Source organism: Myotis nattereri (assembly GCF_964212035.1).
Source record: "Myotis nattereri genome assembly, chromosome: 20".
NCBI classification, from domain to species: domain Eukaryota; kingdom Metazoa; phylum Chordata; class Mammalia; order Chiroptera; family Vespertilionidae; genus Myotis; species Myotis nattereri.
Window position 1 is genome coordinate 11,673,942 of NC_138096.1, and position 18,302 is coordinate 11,692,243.

The following is an 18,302-nucleotide window of genomic DNA, read 5'->3' on the forward strand; positions in this document are numbered from 1 at the left end:
TGTTTGCAAGGCCACCAGCGAGATAACCGCTAAGCACACACAGGTCTGGCTCTTTAATAAAAAGGGAAGTTCTGCTTGTAGCTCTGCTTAGAATTTGAATTCATTTCCTCTAAGCCCACCGCGGTGAATAAAGTGTGACTCCAAACTCTCTGGGCATTGCTTGATTTATTCCGGTTCTCTGTAACATAAAGGTCACCACCACTCATCTCCAGAACTTTCTCATCTTCCCAGACTGAAACTCTGTACCCACCAACCACCAACTCCCTGGTTTTTGACACCAACTACTAGGACTGTGCTTCCAATTCTTATGTGTGGGTTCCCCTAGCCCCTCACAAACGAGATGCTGGAATGAGAAGGTAAGAAGAACTAGAGCGGAATTCTCCAGAAATAAGAAGGGATTCATTCCCAACTGAGAGCAACACTCGGCTCCACCCACTCCATTAATTACAGGAGGGCTCACAGCTGGCTTCTGGCTCGTCCTGGGGGCCCCCGCCCCCCCGCACAGCTGTGTCCCCTTGGCTGCTTGAGACAGCTTTCCTCTGGGCTGGCTCGGAATCAGTGGAGGGGGTTAAAATGAGGCTCAGCCGTGTTAGCAGCGTTTACTTTGCTGGTCTCCCAGCCTTGCATCAGGACTCAGAGCTGATGGCAACATTGAAAGCAGTTCCTGCCAGGCCAGTGTGGCTCAGTGGTTGAGCATCGATCTATGAACCAGGAGGTCAGGGTTGGATTCCCGGCCAGGGCATATCCCTGGGTTGTGGGCTCCATCCCCAGTGTGGGACATGCAGGAAGCAGCCGATCAATGATTCTCTCATCATTGATGTTTCTATCTCTCCCTCTCCCTTCCTCTCTGAAATCAAGAAAAATATGAGAGAGAAAGAAAGAGAAGAGAAGAGAAGAGAAAAGAAAGCAGCTCCTTATTCTGTGGCTCCCCAAGCCCTCTGGGGGTGCCAGGGTGAGGAAAGGCAGACCCCTGCCCACCAACCCGAGCTTGTATCTCAGGGGCACCGTACCCCTGCAAGGCCTGTGCCATCCTTACTGCTAAATTCCTAGCAAACACCGACGGCTGTTTCAGCAGCTGATCCCTCATCCAGTGAACAGTGGGGCTGACTCATCGCTGGCGCACTAGGCCAGGGGTCCTCAAACTACGGCCCGCGGGCCACATGCAAACACAAATATTGTCTTTGTTCCTGTTTCGTTTTTTTACTTCAAAATAAGATATGTGCAGTGTGCATAGGACTTTGTTCATAGTTTTTTTTTTTAACTATAGTCCGGCCCTCCAACGGTCTGAGGGACCGTGAACTGCTCCCCCCCCCCAATTAAAAAGTTTGAGGACCCCTGCACTAGGCAGATCCTGGGGACGCTGATTGCCTGGAGGGGGCAGGGGCTGGGCTGTCAACTTGTGGAGGAGGATCCCAGTGCCTGTCAATTCGGGGGCTAGAGGGACTCTGGACTAGCTGTCAACCTCCCTTCCCCTTAACCTGCTGCCTGTCTCCCCACCGCCCGGTGACTGCGGCGCAGACAGGACGGGTAAGAGCCTGCAGGGAAGCCAAGCGGAGTCACAGGTGCCGGTGGCCAGTTCACCCGGGCGGCGCCTGGGGTTTGAAAACTGCAGCAAAGGGTGGCTGGCCTCGTGCGCCTGGCGGTCCCGGCTCTGTCTCCGGCTTCTAGGGTTTCAGGGAACAGACCCAGGGACCCCATTCCCCAGCCCCGACCCCCTCCAGGTCCCATCCAGTCCCCACCTTCACATCCGCCTCCCAGGCCAGCCAACACAACGCTTTCTTTCCACCCTAACCCCTTCCTGCCGAACCCCCACACTCACCCCAATTATCCCACCCGGTGGAGGCCCCGCACCCGCCTGGCCACCGGCCCCTGCGGGCCCCACACCCACCTCTCCGGCGTCTGTTGGCCCCGCACGGGGTGGCTCTGAGCTGGTGGAGAAGCCGAGGGCGCTGAGCATCTTAGAGACGCGAACCCGGCGCGGGGGCCGCATCCCCTCCAGGACGGGAGCCTCCCCAGCAGGAGGGCGACGCCCCGGCCGCCATGGGAGCCCGAGGCCCTGGAGGGGGCCCGACCCAGGCCCTTTGGAGCTGCAGCCGGGGCTCTGAAGGCTCTGCAGATGCTCCTCCCCTTGAAACCACCTCCGGGAGGAGGGGCAGCTCATCAGGAAGATGGGCCACAGCTGCCTCCCCCGCGCAGGCGGCCCCAGGCTGGGCTGGCGAATGCGCCCCGCCAGGCTCACCTGCCAGCACCACTAGGAGCCTGTGGGGCCCAGAGGCCTTTGAGAGCCCCTCTGCACCCCCTGGTGTCTGGCAAAGCCAGAACCTCTCCCTAAAACTACTAGCTATGCTTATTTTAAAATATATTTTTATTGATTTCAGAGAGGGAGAGGGAGAGAAACATCAGTGATGAGAATCATTGATTGGCTGCCTCCTGCACGCCGGACACGAGGGATCGAGCCCATAACCCAGGAATGTGCCCTGATTAGAATTGAGCACAGGACCCTTCAGTCCGCACCCTGACGTTCTACCCACTGAGCCAAACCTGTGTCTGGTTCCCATTCTTTCAACCACCTGGAACCCTCTCCCATGCATTAGACCAGCCGCGGGCCGGATCCGGCCGGTTTGAAATGAATAAAACTATTGAAAAAAAAGACCATACCCTTTTATGTAATGATGTTTACTTTGAATTTATATTAGTTCACACAAACACTCCATCCATGCTTTTGTTCCGGCCCTCCGGTCCAGTTTAAGAACCCACTGTGGCCCTCCAGTCAAAAAGTTTGCCCACCCCTGCATTAGACCAAATGGAAACAATAAAACTTTTTCCAGGGGGAAAAAGGATGGCTAGCAGTGTTTCTGGCCCTGGCTAGTTTGGCTCAGTGGATAGAGCGTGGGCCTGTGTACTGAAGGGTCCCGGGTTCAATTCCGCTTAAGGGCAGATACCTCAGTTGCTGGATCCCTGGCACTGGTTGGGGTGCGTACAGGAGGCGACCAATAAGTGTGTCTCTATCGCATGACATTTCTGTCTTTCCCTCTCCCTTCCGAAAAATATCCTCCAGTGAGGATTAACCAAAAAAATAGTGTGGTCCAGCCGGTGTGGCTTAGTGGTTGAGTGTCGACCTATGAACCAGGAGGTCACTGTGAGATTCACGGTCAAGGCACATGCTGGGGTTGCGGGCTTGATCCCCAGCAGGGACCATGCAGGACGCAGCACATCAACAATTCTCTCAACATTGATGTTTCTCTCTCTCCCCTTCTCCCTTCCTTTCTGAAGTCAATAACAATGTTTTTTTAAAAAAGAAGAAATGGGGAAAGAAGTTGGAAACTCAGAGACCTTAGTATCAGGCTAAGATGTTAAGATCTTATCTTAAGGTCCCATAAGGATTAAATGTTTTTAGGAGGGAAGTACTATGATCAGATTTTAGTTTTAGGAAGACTATTTTCAACTCTTCTGGGCCTTTTGGCCAAGATCAAGTATTGAAAGATTACCTTAAGATATGTTTTAAAAAAATTAAGGGAGATGATTGGATTTTCCTTGAAGAAAGACTCACTTGACTAAGACAGCTCAGGGAGGCCTGAGTCCCTAGTGAGGGTCAGGTTTGAGGCGGGAGAGAGGCAAGATATGCATTTTAAAATTCACGACCTTAAAAGCCCTTAGGAAGTATAAATGGAGAAGTAACTCAGGAACCAGAGGAAACTTAGAGTCAAGGTGAAAGTCAAGACCTCCACCACATTCTCCATCTCCTTGACCTGCCTTTTCTGCGGCTTCGAATTTCCCTCAGCTCAGGGGGAGCCGGGACACACTCCGGGGGAAGGCTCTGCCTCCAGGACGGAGACGGACCTGGAAGAGCTGCAGGGCGGTGCCTCCGGCTGGACCATCCCTGGTGACGGCGAGATGTCCAGGGACAAGCCCGGCCACTTCACCCTGCTCGGGAAGCTGGCCTCGGTGAGGACGCTCAATAGCATCCAGGGGACCATCGCAGGCCTTGGTGACGTCCTATCCGGTGAAGAGCTGGGCCACCCCCTGTGCGAGGACTGCACCGACAGTCTCTTAGAGCAGATGGACACCCAGCTCAGAATCGCAGGGTCTGACAGTCAGACCTACAAGCGCTGTTTGGAGGCCAGGGATGGATTAGCTCAGTGATGGCCAACCTTTTGAGCTCGGCATGTCAGCATTTTGAAAAACCCTAACTTAATTCTGGTGCAGTGTCACATAAAGACATTTTTTGATCTTTGCAACCATAGTAAAACAAAGACTTATATTTTTGATATTTATTTTATATATTTAAATGCCATTTAACAAAGAAAAAAATCAACCAAAAAAATGAGTGTCACCTCTGACACGCGTGTCATAGGTTCACTATCACTGGATTAAGTGATGACGCAGGGGAGACGTGGCAGCAGGAGCTGAAGGTTGTGGAGTGGGAGGAAGCGAGGCTGGCCCAGGAGCTGGAGGAGGTGGAGAAGAACCGAGACAGGACAGCTGTGGCCCTGGAGGCAGCCCGGGCAGAGACGGAGATGCTGGAGGAACAGGAGAGGCAGTACCACAAGGACCTCGGTGAACTTCAGTGGCAGCAACAGGAACTGCAGGACGAGCTGTTGAGCTTGGAGGACCGGCTGCTGTACGCCCAGACCCAGCTGTCCAGGCTGAAGAGAACCAGCGCCTTCAAGGCCGCATTTGAGATCTGCTGTGACGGCCCCCTGGCCATCATCAATAACTTCCGCCTGAGCTGCACCCCCACGGTCCCGATGATCTGGTGGGAGATCAGTGCAGCCTGGGGGCACACAGCCTTGCTGCTCGTGGCCTTGTCCAACACAGTGGGTCTGCAGTTTCAGAGGTACCAGCTCATCCCCTGCGGAGACCACTCCTACCTGAAGTCACTGACAGAGGACGCCGTGGAGCTGCCCTTGTTCTGCACAGGCGGGGGGGGGGGGGGGGGGGTGTGTGTGTGTGTGTGTGTGTGCTCTCTCTTGGACAGCAAGTTTGACCAGGCCATGGACTGCATGCAGTTCAATGAGGAGGCCAAGAAGGGCGAGCCAGCTCTCTACATGCCCTGCGGGATCCTCGTGGAACAGGGCCTGAGATGGGGTGAAGTCCACTCCATCAGAACCCACCTGAGCACGGAGAAGTGGTGGACAGAGGCACTGAAGCTCATGCTTATAAATTTTAAGGCAGCGGTTCTCAACCTTCCTGATGCCGCGACCCTTTAATAGAGTTCCTCATGTGGTGGTGACCCCCAACCATAAAATTATTTTCATTGCTACTTCATAACTGTAATTTTGCTACTGTTATGATGAATTGTAATGTAAATATCTGATATGCAGAATGTATTGTCACCATTAAAAATTGAACATAATTAAAGCATAGTGATTAATCACAAAAACAATATGTAATTATGTATTGTGAAATATTTATTTCCAATTACAAATAAATGAAATTCTGCCTTGAAGCATGGGGTAGCATGGGTAACAGTCTTAATATAACAACAGTAAACTACATTGCTACATTTTACGACAGTATGCGTAAAAGCCAACGTCAGTGCGAAGGTTGAGATTGCTTCTTTCTCACCAGATCAGAAATTCTCGGGGCAGTCTTTGCAAGAGCACAACGAAGATCATCTTCCACAACAAGTCTCTTTCTGTACTTAGACTTGACAACCAACAAGCTGGCAAACCCTGTTTCACAAAGATATGTTGTCGGAAATGGAAGAAGAAGGCGCAACACAGTCTCAGACAGAACAGGATACGACTGCAAATACTTGATCCAGAATTTTGTAACTGGCATTGTGGAGAAATCAGTTCTCGCTGCATCGTTGTTAGTAAGTTCAATGAACTCCTCTTGTGCTTTCTCAGGAACATCTTCAACTTTGACTGTGAATGGGCTTCTAACAAGTGCAAATGGGGTGTCAGGTAGATTTGGAAAGTACCATGAAATTTCGCTTGCAAGCATGTGCAAGTGTTCTTTCACAGAAATTATCATCGTAATCCTTTTGTGTGGTTCAATGTCATGTTCCTCAAAGAAAGCAGATAAGGTAGGCAACATGTAAATTTTATTTTCATCCAATTTTTTTTGCCAAAGCTGAAGTTTCATTTGGAATGATTGGATCTTTTCAGATAAATCCAGGCATGTTGCATTTGGTCCTTGCAGTGATAAATTTAACTCATGCAAGATGGCAAAGATGTCAACCAAGTAAGCTATTTTCTGCAGTTCACTTTTATCGCTGAAAAGTGCTTCGAACTGTGGTTTTGCTTTCTGATTAAAAAATGTTTTGAGTTCATCACGAAGCTCAAAAACACGTTTTAAAATTTTTCCTCTCGACAACCATCTCGCTTCAGTGTGAAATAGCAGAGCATTGTTTGGCGCATCCAACTCATTGCACAGATGTGAAAACAGTCGACTGTTTAAAGTGCTCGCCTTTACAAAATTGACACAACTTATGACGCTTTTCATTACTTCTTGTAACTCTTGTGGCAGCGTCTTCCTTGCTAATATTTGCCCATGAATCATACAGTGAGTTCCGATGACTTTTGGTGACTCATTCAGTACCAAGCGTTGAAATCCAGATAGGCATCCTAGCGTAGCTGGAGCACCATCTGTGCAAACACCACAGACCTTTTCCCAAGAGATCTTATGCTCTTTCAGGAAAGAACCAACTGTGTCAAATACATCAAGGGCAGTAGCTGTTGTTTTAAGAGGTTTACAAAAAAGAAACTCATCCTTAAAGTCGCCATCATTAATATACCTCACGTAAACCAGTAACTGTGAACAGTTTGCAACGTCTGTAGATTCATCAAGCTGGATACTAAATATTGGAAGTGGAGCAGATTTGATTTCCTGGATTACCTGATTAAGAATATCAGCAGACATGTCATGTATTCTTCTGCGGATAGTGTCGTTAGATAAGGAAATTGCACTCAATTTTGTAACAAATTCGTCCCCGATCATAACTCGAACAATGTCTTTGGCCTCTGGCAACAGTAAATCCTTAGCAATGGTGTGAGGTTTCATAGCTCTGGCGATTCTGAGTGCCACCAAATATGAAGCTTCAACGGCTGCTACGTTTTCTTTTTGGTACTTGCCACCAGTGTCAAGTCTGGCTTTCTTGAGTCCATCAGCTTTGCTTCTGAAATAGCTGGTATCCTTGCCGGCAAAGCTAGGATGCTTGCTATCAAAATGGCGTTTTAGTTTGTTCGGCTTCATAGATTCGGATGATAGAACGTCACAACAAATAACGCATTGAGGTTTCTCAATTCCTTCTGTAATTATTGATGTGAAACCATACTGTAAAAAATCCTCACTATATTTTCTTTTCTTAACGTTCTTCTCTACACGGTCCATTGTCATGGGATGGTTTGCTAATGAAAATAATATATAACAATAGCTTTAATAATACAAAAGTGATACATGGCATAGTTCAGTCAATACCGTTCATTTAAAGTTTCCTATGATTTACCATTCTGTGTTGTTTTTTACATACCTGTTACTATCACAAGGGGGCAGTATTCGCATCAACCACAGCTGAATATAAAAAGACTGATCAGCATCCAGATTAAGTTCCTGTGGTACAGATGTGTTTTTTTTTACAGTAGTTGATGATTTTACATTATATGATTTTACATTTACCCAGTAATTATAATTCACAAAGTGTCGTTTTACCTCCAATACTGCTGCTTTCTACAGAGTAGCTGCTCTCTACACACGTGTAACTGGTCCACATAAGTACATTACGGCGCCAACCCTGTCACATACACATGTATTTGTAAAGGGTTTATGTGATGGGGTTGGCGCGATGATGTCATCACGCCGGGTACTCATGTATCTGCATGTGGGCGGACCTGCCTGGAGACGGATAGAGGAGCAGTGTCTTCGTTCCTAAGACCATTGAAAATATGTGTTTTCCGTTGGTCTCAGGCGACCCCTCTGAAAGGGTCGTTCGACCCCTAAAGGGTCGCGACCCACATGTTGAGAATAGCTGTTTTAGGGTGTTCTTCAGGCTATCATTCTTAAATTCTAACCAAAACAAGACTTTTTATGATTCTTCCATGTGCACATATTAAATTGGTTTTTCTCCCGTTAAAAATAAAAAGAGAAAAAAGGGTCCTTTTAATAACTGAAAATGCTAGGTATTGATTAACTTAAGTTATATTAACAAGTCGATTACTAAATTACTGATTTAAATGACTTTGGCCAGTCATGTCACCTCAGATTTTCCTCAACTGACATATAAGACACATATTACCATGTGTCTCACCAGGTAATACAATATGAGCACATATGAAACAATCTCGACAACAGAGGTAATCTTGGAGACTGTCTAGTTCAGTGATGGCGAACCTATGACACGTATGCCACGCGTGTCAGAGGTGACACACGAACTCATTTTTTTGGTTGATTTTTCTTTGTTACATGGCATTTAAATATATAAAATAAATATCAAAAATACAAATCTTTGTGTTACTATGGTTGCAGATATCAAAAAATTTCTGCCGAAACCGGTTTGGCTCAGTGGATGGAGCGTCGGCTTGCGGACTGAAGGGTCCCGGGTTCGATTCGGGTCAAGGGCATGTGCCTGGGTTGCGGGCACATCCCCAGTGGGAGATGTGCAGGAGGCAGCTGATCGATGTTTCTCTCTCATCGATGTTTCTGACTCTCTGCATGTGGGCAGACCTGCCTGGAGACGGATAGAGGAGCAGTGTCTTCGTTCCTAAGACCATTGAAAATATGTATTTTCCATATCTTCTCTGTAAAAAATCAATAAGATATATTAAAAAAAAAAAATTTTCTATATGTGACACGGCACCAGAGTTAAGTTAGGGTTTTTCAAAATGCTGATACGCCGAGCTCAAAAGGTTCGCCATCACTGGTCTAGTTCAATTCCCTCATTTTATTTCCCTCATTTATAGTTAACAAAAGTAAGGCCCTGGTCATATAAATGATTGACAGTGGCCCTTAGAACCCAAACTGTTTTAACTGCTAGGTAAGAGGAAAAAACAATTTGGGGTACTACTTCACAGAAAAGATATTTGAAATTTTGTCAACTTACCCACAATAGGGCCAGGATTCACCCCATATTTCACAAGCTGATCCAGAAGAGCTTCATTAGTGAGTTCAGTTACATCTAAATCTTTATCTTCTAGTCTGGGTTTATCAGTTTTCTTTGTGGCTTTCTGTAAACAAAGTCCAGTTATCATTTAAAATATGAATTTTAAAATGTTCATTTTCTATATAAATAATATTATATACAACAAACATGGAAATTTACCTTCAAGTTGATTTATAGTTATATCAAGCCTCATCTATTTGACTAAATTAAAAATAACTCATTGTTTGGAGATATTTTCTAAGTTTGGTTATAATTACACAAACCTAGAAGCCAATCAAGTAACTCAATTTTACAGACATTATTATTATTTTGTTTTGATTGATTTCAGAGAGGAAGGAAAAGGGGGAGAGAGAAACATCAACGATGAGAGAGAAATCATTGATCGGCTGCCTCCTCCACGCCCCCTACTGGGGATCGAGCCCACAACCCAGGCATGTGCCCTTGACTGGAATCAAACCTGGGACCCTTCAGTCCTCAGGCCAATGCTCTATCCACTGAGCCAAACCAGCTAGGGCCAGACTACTGTCTTCTTACTGAAATGGTCATAATAGATCTGGGATCTTTATATATCCCTTTAGCCCTTGGATAAGGGCGGACTGCTGTATGCTTAATGAAACAGTCATATAGAACTAAGTATGGCAAAATAGCTTTGTCAGAAGTGATGTCTAACTTCCTTAATGGGTCAGAAACTGGCTATTACAGTCACTATACTATGAGAAGAATATTCACTTGGGCTTTGTAAATTCTGGTGTGCTTGTTTAAAGGAAATCATCTTTATACATTTTTATGGTACAGTCTTAAACTCCTAGATCAGTGGTTCTCAACCTTCCGAATGCTGGGACCCTTTAATACATACAGTTCCTCATGTTGTGGTGACCCCCAACCATAAAATTATTTTCGTTGCTACTTCATAACTGTAATGTTGCTACTGTTATGAATCGTCATGTAAATATCTGATATGCAGGATGTATTTTCGAACGACCCCTGTGAAAGGGTCGTTCGACCCCCAAAGGGGTCGCGACCCCTAGGTTGAGAACCGCTGTCCTAGATGAACTTAAACATTTAAATATTATAAAAGAGGCCAGTAGTGAATTGTATTTACAGTTATCTGGATGAAAATATTTAAATTCGGTCCATTTACTGGTTTGGATTTTTCATGCCATCATCTGCTCTTTATTTTTATTTATTTATTTTTTAAATATATTTTATTGATTTTTTACAGAGAGGAAGGGAGAGGGATAGAGAGTTAGAAACATCGATGAGAGAGAAACACCGATCAGCTGCCTCCTGCACACCCCCTACTGGGGATGTGCCCACAACCCAGGTACATGCCCTTGACCGGAATCAAACCTGGGACCCTTCAGTCCGCAGGCCGACACTCTATCCACTGAGCCAAACCGGTTAGGCCATCATCTGCTCTTTAGACAGGTTAGCCCACATTGGCTGTTTTAACAATAATGTCTGGCCCCGGCTGGTTTGGCCCAGTGGATAGAGCGTCGGCCTGTGAACTAAAGGTTTGATTCTGGTCAAGGGCACATGCCTGGGTTGTGGGCTCAATCCCCAGTAGGGGGTGTGCAGGAGGCAGCCGATCAATGATTCTCATCATTGATGTTTCTATCTCTCTCTCCTTCTCCCATCCTCTCTAAAATCAATAAAAATATATTAAAAAATAAAATAAAAAAGAATACAGTAGTCTGGCCCTGGCTAGTGTGGCCCAGTTGGTTGGGTGTCGTCCCATGCATTGAAAAGTTGCCAGTTTGATTCCTGGTCAGGGTAAATGCCCAGGATACAGGCTCAGTGCCCAGTAGGGTGTGTGCAGGAGGTAGCTGAATGACACTCTCACGTCAATGTTTCCCTCCCTCTCCCTTAAAAAAAAGAAAAAAAGTCTGCCCTTATCCAGTGGGTGCCTGACACTGCACATAGCACTGAACTCTGTATATACCATATTCTCTCTCCCTCTCCCTCTCTCTCTCTCTCTCTCTCTCTAAAAGCCCAGTGACCAGGATGACTGGTCACTATGACGCACACTGCGGAGAACAGCCGGCCCTGATCGCGCCCCCGCAACCTCTTGCGGCCTCTCCCCAAGGCCAGCTCAGCCCCAATTAACCCCCACAACCCCAACCGGGGGTGGGGCCGGCCTGCCAACAGCTTGCGGCCCCTCCCCCTGGTCCCCATCGGGATGGGCTGGCCAGACCCCACCCATGCACAAATTTGTGCACCAGGCTCTAGTCCTATATAATAAAAGGGTAATATGGAAATTGACCAAACAGCAGAACAACTGGTCGCTATGACACGCACTGACCACCAGGGGGCAGACACTCAATGCAGGAGCCACCAAGCTCCAGTGACTTGGCAGCGGCAGTTCTCAGGTGAGGCACCCCGGTACCAGAGAGGAGGGAGCCCGATTCCTGAGTGCATCACCCGAGTACCGCCCTCTCGCAAATCGGGACCCCCTCAGGGGATGTCGGAGAGCTGGTTTTGGGCTGATCCCCACAGGACAGGCTGAGGGACCCACCTGCCAGAGGGACCCACTCACTCTGCAGACGCCCTTCAAGCTGAGGTGCAGCCGGCAGGGGAGGGACCGCAGGAGGTTGGCTCCAAAGCCTGTCTAGCCCTTCTCACCCAGTCCCGCCGCCACCTTCTAATTAATTTCCTTTCAATGTGCCCGAATCCGTACACAGTGCACTAGTACATATATACCTATGAAAAAGTTTAATTTATAAAGTAGGCACAGTAAGAGATTAGCAATAACTAAGAATAATATAAAACAATTATAACTACAGCATAATCAAAGTATACGAATGTGGCCTCTTAAAATACCTTGGTGTATTATTGTATGTACAGCGTGGGTACATTGGACAAAGGGATGATTCTTGTCCTGGGTGGGACAGAGCTAGACAGTGCGAGATTTCAGTCAGCATGCTACTCAAAACCGTGCAAAATGTAAAACATGTGTGAACTAAGTTTATTTCTGTAATTTTCATTTAATATTTTAGACTGGCTAATCAAGGGTAACCAAGGGTAACTGAAACCATGGATATGGGGGACACTACTATAGTTGAAAGAACGTGGAACAGATTTGAGAGAAATTACAAAGGAATTTTTAAGAAAAATTTAAGCAATGGCAGTATCTACTGGATAAACTATGTAAACTTACAATGGCTATTTAAATAATGGCCACAAATATCAAAGTCAATGTAGGCCCTGATATTTAAGCAGAACAGTTAACACATGAAAAATTTTATGCAAAAGGGCAAAAATCATAAAGGTGTATAAACTGCTTACTTTCCAATGATGGGGGGTAGGGGTGGGAAGGATCACATTATTTGGCCATGGATTAGAATTTCTGCTTTTTTTAACCAAATAAAAACTTGAATACTTTAATCAAATAAAAATTTGAACACAAGATTGTGAGACATTATTTAAAGAGAGCTGCTAATAAGAGCAATGACATCAATTTAAGGTAAATCTTTAATAAAAATCTGGCTGTGATAAGTTAGTGAGGGTACTTTCAGAAAGCTTTAATATACAGGGGTGGGCAAAAGTAGGTTTGTAGTTGTTAGTATGCAAGTTTATTCTTGTATTATTTATTACTTATTGAATTATTTGTATAATTTTAAACCTACTGTTATCCACCCCTTTACATACTGCACTTATCTAGGATCATTAAGCTCAAATCTTAAAGCAACCCACACCTTGATATCAAAATAGTTGCCCAGAGCCTAAGAGTTCTATATATCAAAGCCCTGAAGTCTCTTTAGAGAAAAGACTTTTAATCAAACAGACCTAATCCCGTGTTGATGATCTACTTGAATTTTCCAAAATGTGTGGATAGGCTGGACAGAAAACCTCCATATATAACATAAATACCTTAAAGAAAACCAATCAGGTAGAGAACCCTCCCACCATAAGAATGTTCAAACTCTACTATCAACAAAACATCCTGGATGTTCTACAGCTCAGTCCACAGAGTGGGGCATGCAGGAGGCAGCAGATCAATGGTTCTCTCATCATTCATGTTTCTATCTCACTCCCTCTCCCTCTCCCTTCCTCTGAAATCAATAAAAATATATTTAAAATAATAATAAAATCCAACAGTTGTATAGTATCACCTATGAGTTACTTATTAAAATATATTATGGTAACATTGTATTGTTCTGGCATTAAATAAAAAGAAAAAAGTTTAGAAATCACGTTATCCTATATAATAAAAGCCTAATATGCTAAGTGCCTGACCGTTCACTCGACCAGTCGCTATAATGTGCACTAACCACCAGGGGGCAGACGCTCCGATGGACAGGTTAGCTTGCTGCTGGAGTCCGGCCGATTAGGACTGGGCGAGATGAGCTGGACACGCTCCCGTGGTCCCTGCCCGGCCCCAATCATTCACCGGTGGGGTCCCTCAGAGAGCCGGTTTTGGCCCAATCCCCGCAGGCCAGACCAAGGGACCCCACCAGTGTACAAATCCATGCACCAGTCTCTGTAGTAGTAGTAGTAGTAGTAGTATAAATTGCTGAGCACTAGACACTTTCAGAAATGCAACCTACTGTAAGCCTCAACCTAATTAAGTAGCTATTAGATTATTTCTATTTTCCAAATAAAAATGGCATGTAATGGACAATGTTTATTATTAAAAGCCATCTAAATAAGCAGCTGACCTAGAATTTAAATCTATAACCCTGATTCAGAAGCCTGTACACTTAATACCTTATTGTAGAGTCTGATGGCCAATTTATGATTTAATTAATATTTACCATCATTAGCATACTTTTGTTGTTAATCCTCACTGGTGGATTTTTTCCCATAGATTTCTAGAAAGAGTGGAAGGGAGAAGAGACACAAAGAGAGAAACAGCATTGCCTCCCACCTAGAGGATTTGTGCCCGCAACCAAGGTACACACCCTTGACCGGAATAGAATCTGGGACCCTTCAGTCAAAGGGCTGATGCTCTAACCACTGAGCAAAAACTGGCCAGGGCACATTAGCATACTTTTTAATGTTTTGTTTCATGTCTTCAAATATTTCCTGGCAAGAATTCATAATCCTGACCAGAGCAAGACCATTCAAGAATGTTATGGTCCACTGAATTCAAAATTGCCACAGGGCCTCGCATCTTGGCGGTAACAGGTAGACTGCCAACTTCGTAAATGTTTATTTTGTGACAACAATCTAGATCATCTCAACACCTAAAAATACCAGTAATGACCCAAATGCATAAAATAAAAACCAAAACCAAATTTTGGACATGCAAACATTTTTGTCATGTTACATCAAATGAACCTGAGAGACCACAGCAATGACAGAAAACAAGTGCTCAGGTAGTTGAGTGTTGTCCTTGCACAAAAGGTGGCTGGTCTGATTCACCATCAGGGCACATGCCTAGGCTGTTGGTTCTATCCTTGGTCTGAGTGCATATGAGAGGCAACCGATGGGTTTCTTTTACATGTTTCTCTCTCCCCTCATCTCTCTCTAAAATCAGTAAGAACATTCTTTTAAAAAATATTCCTGATAAAGCCATGTTTAAATGCTATGCCTTTGGCCAAATCCACAGATTGACTTAAAATGTGAGTCTAGCCCAGCTGGTGTGGCTCAGTGGTTGAGCACTGACCTATGGACCAGGAGGTCACAGTTTGATTCCCAGTCAGGGCACATGCCTGGGTTGCAGGCTTGATCCCAGAGAGCCTTGAGGCAGCCAATCAATGATTCTCTCACCATTGGTGTTTCTCTCTCCCTCTCCCTTCCTCTCTGAAATCAATAATAATAAAAAGTTAATTCTTCCCACGTTCCCATTAAAAAAAAAAAAATGTGAGTCTATATTGTTGCTATAAACAGGGCTAACAATGACTAGAACGTAAAATGTTGTACACGTAAGAGGAATGTTCAATAGAGAATAATTTCACTATTAAAAATGCCAAGATGCTTTTCCTATATATTCAAGGTATTTTTCCTATGTCTGACAAACCTGTCTATTACATTCCTAAGTTAAATTATAACAGATGGCCAAAACCGGTTTGGCTCAGTGGATAGAACGTCGGCCTGCGGACTGAAAGGTCCCAGGTTCGATTCTGGTCATCCCAGGTGGGAGATGTGCAGGAGGGCAGCTGATCGATGTTTCTCTCTCATCGATGTTTCTGGCTCTCTATCTCTCTCCCTTCCTCTCTGTAAAAAATCAATAAAATATATTTAAAAAAAAATAAAAATAAAAAATAAATTATAACAGATGATTTTAAATTTCTGCTTTTATGATGTTCTTGACCAACTACCACTATTAACTATTTTTTTAAAAGACTATTTAAAAAAATCTTTTTATTGACTTCAGAGAGGAAGGCAGAGGAAGATAAAAACATCAACGATGGGAGAGAATCATTGATCAGCTGCCTCCTGCACACCCCTTACTGGAGATCGAGCCCGCAACCAAGGCACATGCCCTTGACCACATTCGAACCTGGGACCCTTCAGTCTGCAGGCTGACGCTCTATCCACTGAGCCAAACCAGCTAGGGCCCACTATTAACTTCAAGTTGTTTACACTATTAAGCCTAGCCAAGGATGCATATTTTTTTTTGAATTTTAAATACACAAGTAGAGAGGTCCTGAATCTATGGCAGTGGAAGTTTTTCTCTATACATATCAAAACATGAAATGACATATAAAAGGCTTAGCATGCCACTGAACATAGTAGGTTCTCTTAAAATGTTAATTCCTTTCACCCAGAATTTATTTGCATAGTGCTAAACAATAAACAACTTGGATAATATGGGGAATTTGTTGATAACAAAAATAACAAACATGATTATCATACAAAAAATAAAAAATAAAAAATTAAGGTGGTGGGCAGGGTCAGCAGAAATCCATCTACAGTACTTAAGAGGATAAGACAGGAACTAAAAAAATGTTGAGTCATTAAACTGAAATTTCGAATACCGGGTAGGTTGGGGCATACTCTTCTAAATATGAATTGAAGAACGAGTATCAAAACCAAGGTGGTTGTTTTTGTAGAAAATGAATCATCAAAATAAGAACAGTAATCCTATATAATAAAAGCCTAATATGCAAATCGACCAAAGGGCAGAATGACAGGTCACTATGATGCACACTGACCACATGGGGGCAGACGCTCAATGCAGTAGCTGCCCCCTGGTGGTCAGTGTGCTCGCTGATCAGCCAGAAGCTGGGCTCAGGGCAGCACTGAGGAACAACGAGCAGGTGGAGCAAGTGGGCGGTAAGGAGCGAGGTCCCAGACTGTGAAAGGGCGCAGGCCAGGCTGAGAAAACCCCACCGCCGCCACCACCCAGTGCACAAATTTCGTGCACTGGGCCTCTAGTGCTATTATAAAACATACAACCAAAAACTTCTATGGTTCAAGAATGTTTCTGTCCTGGCCAGTGTTGCACAGTAGTTAGAGCATTGGCCCGTGGATATAAGGGTCTCAAGTTTGATTCCTGGATATGGGCATATACCTGGTTTGCAGGTGTAGGTTGTACGGGCTCCTGCAGGAGGAAACCAATCAATATGTTCCTCTCACAACCTCACCACAGTGTTGCCAACCCCGAACGCTTTCACAGCCTCCCTCCCTCCTTTCCACTCTCTAAAAATCAACAACAAAATACCCTCGGTGAAGAATTAACAACAAAAAAGAATGTTTGGCCCTGGCCGGTTTGGCTCAGGGAATAGAGGGTCGGCTGGCAGACTGAAGGGTCCTGGGTTACATTCCGGTTAAGGGCACGTGCCCGGGTTGCAGGCTAGATCCCCAGTATGGGGCATGCAGGAGGCAGCCAATCAATGATTTTCTCTCATCCTTGACATTTCTAGCTCTCTCCCTTTCCCTTCCTCCCTGAAAGCAATAAAAATATATATTTTTAAAAAAGAATGTTTGCACAGTCCAAGATAGGGTTCTATAGAAGACCTGTTTGTTTTTTAAAGTGTGCTCGTTTAATAAATAGAAAACATTTCATTTTCAGGCAAATCTTTACTGAAATAGTTTGAGCATTACTTTCTTTTTCAGAGGGCCTGGAGAAAAACAGATACGGGATATGCTTTACTTCAAATGTAAATTTCTGGTTTTTATGGAAGAGTCAAGTGGCTTTCTTCAAATCCACAAAAACAATAAGGTCAGTCTTTTATTTGCTTATTTCTTTATTATTTTTAAAATATATATATATTTATTTATTTCAGAGAAGAAGGGGGGGAAGAGAGAGAGAGAGAGAGAGAGAGAGAGAGAGAGAGAGAGAGAGATGGAGAGAATCACTGGCTGGCTGCCTCTGGTACCCATCCATCTGCAACTCCATGGGCAACCCGGACATGTGCCCTGACCTGGAATTCAACGTGACCTCCTGGTACATAGGTCAACGCTTAACCACTGAGCCATCCCGGCCCAGCAGTCTTTTATGTACTGACCAAATACAGACCTGGTACTACTATTTTCCAGGCACTGGCTTGAGTTACAAGATTTTCAATTCTTGAAAGCCCAGGCTAAGATTTTCAATTAAATTTACATGTATCTATTACATCTTTCTTTCATTTCTATAGGATAGTCCAGAAAGCACCTCAGATAGATCTTTTAGAACTAAAGTTAAACAACATAACTTGGAAAGAAGTACTTCTGAATTATACCAATAATTAGCATCAACAGCTTCAAGCTCAATATTAAGTCTTACAAAGCACTGTCCTACCTTCTGTTAGGATTTGAAGTCTGGTAACTAGTTTGATTCTTACCAGCAAAACAACCTACAGAAACCCACCCAACAAAACCCCCAAACTGTTCTCACAACAAAATATCCATTTGCTGGAGCCAATCTGAGATTGACCAGCGATTAGATATTCCAAACTGTGACGCTCACATACCAGAATGTCATGAAATAGACGTGTCTCGTGATTCCTAAGTCTTTGCTTTCCTCCTACAAAACTGACCCCCCAAAAATCCAAAAAACCCAAGCCCTTAAAACCAGAATTTTAAAATGTTTGAGTGTCTAAGACAGTAGTCCTCAATCTTGGCTGCACATCAGAATCACCTGGGACTCTTTAAAATCCTGATTTCTGGGTCTCATCCTCCGGAAACTGTTTCTTCGTTACTAATGTTGTGGCCCCGCCCCATCACAAAGAAACAGAATTTTCCTTATTTCACAAAGTTTGGTGAGAAATTAGTATGCACAAATTGCCCTCCAGGGGGCGCTCCGAGACTCGGTTACCAGCCGCCGCAG

General features: G+C 44.6%; 2 protein-coding genes across 4 annotated transcripts in view; one reads left to right on the top strand and one right to left on the bottom strand.

The window, feature by feature from the left end:
- LOC308535544 (lamina-associated polypeptide 2, isoforms beta/delta/epsilon/gamma-like) overlaps nucleotides 1-18,302 on the bottom strand; it is a 70,103-nt gene that overhangs the window by 50,247 nt on the left and 1,554 nt on the right. The window contains exons 2-3 of one of the 3 annotated variants that reach the window (XM_081114480.1): nucleotides 9,044-9,167; nucleotides 5,392-7,355 (exon numbers count right to left, since the gene is read on the bottom strand). The exons of 1 other annotated variant lie outside the window; for it this stretch is intronic. In XM_081114480.1, coding sequence (XP_080970606.1) covers nucleotides 5,536-7,355; nucleotides 9,044-9,167 — 1,944 coding nt within the window. In that variant the 3' untranslated portion in view covers nucleotides 5,392-5,535. Of the gene's footprint in view, nucleotides 1-5,391; nucleotides 7,356-8,909; nucleotides 9,168-18,302 lie in introns of those variants that run through there. One more of the 3 variants, XM_081114481.1, reaches the window with a different exon arrangement.
- Nucleotides 3,122-5,210, top strand: LOC308535668 (beclin-2-like; the record flags this gene model as incomplete). Its single annotated transcript, XM_081114638.1, is given in 4 exon segments — nucleotides 3,122-3,139; nucleotides 3,611-3,707; nucleotides 3,710-4,139; nucleotides 4,376-5,210. Coding segments are annotated over 4 exon segments (1,380 nt in total).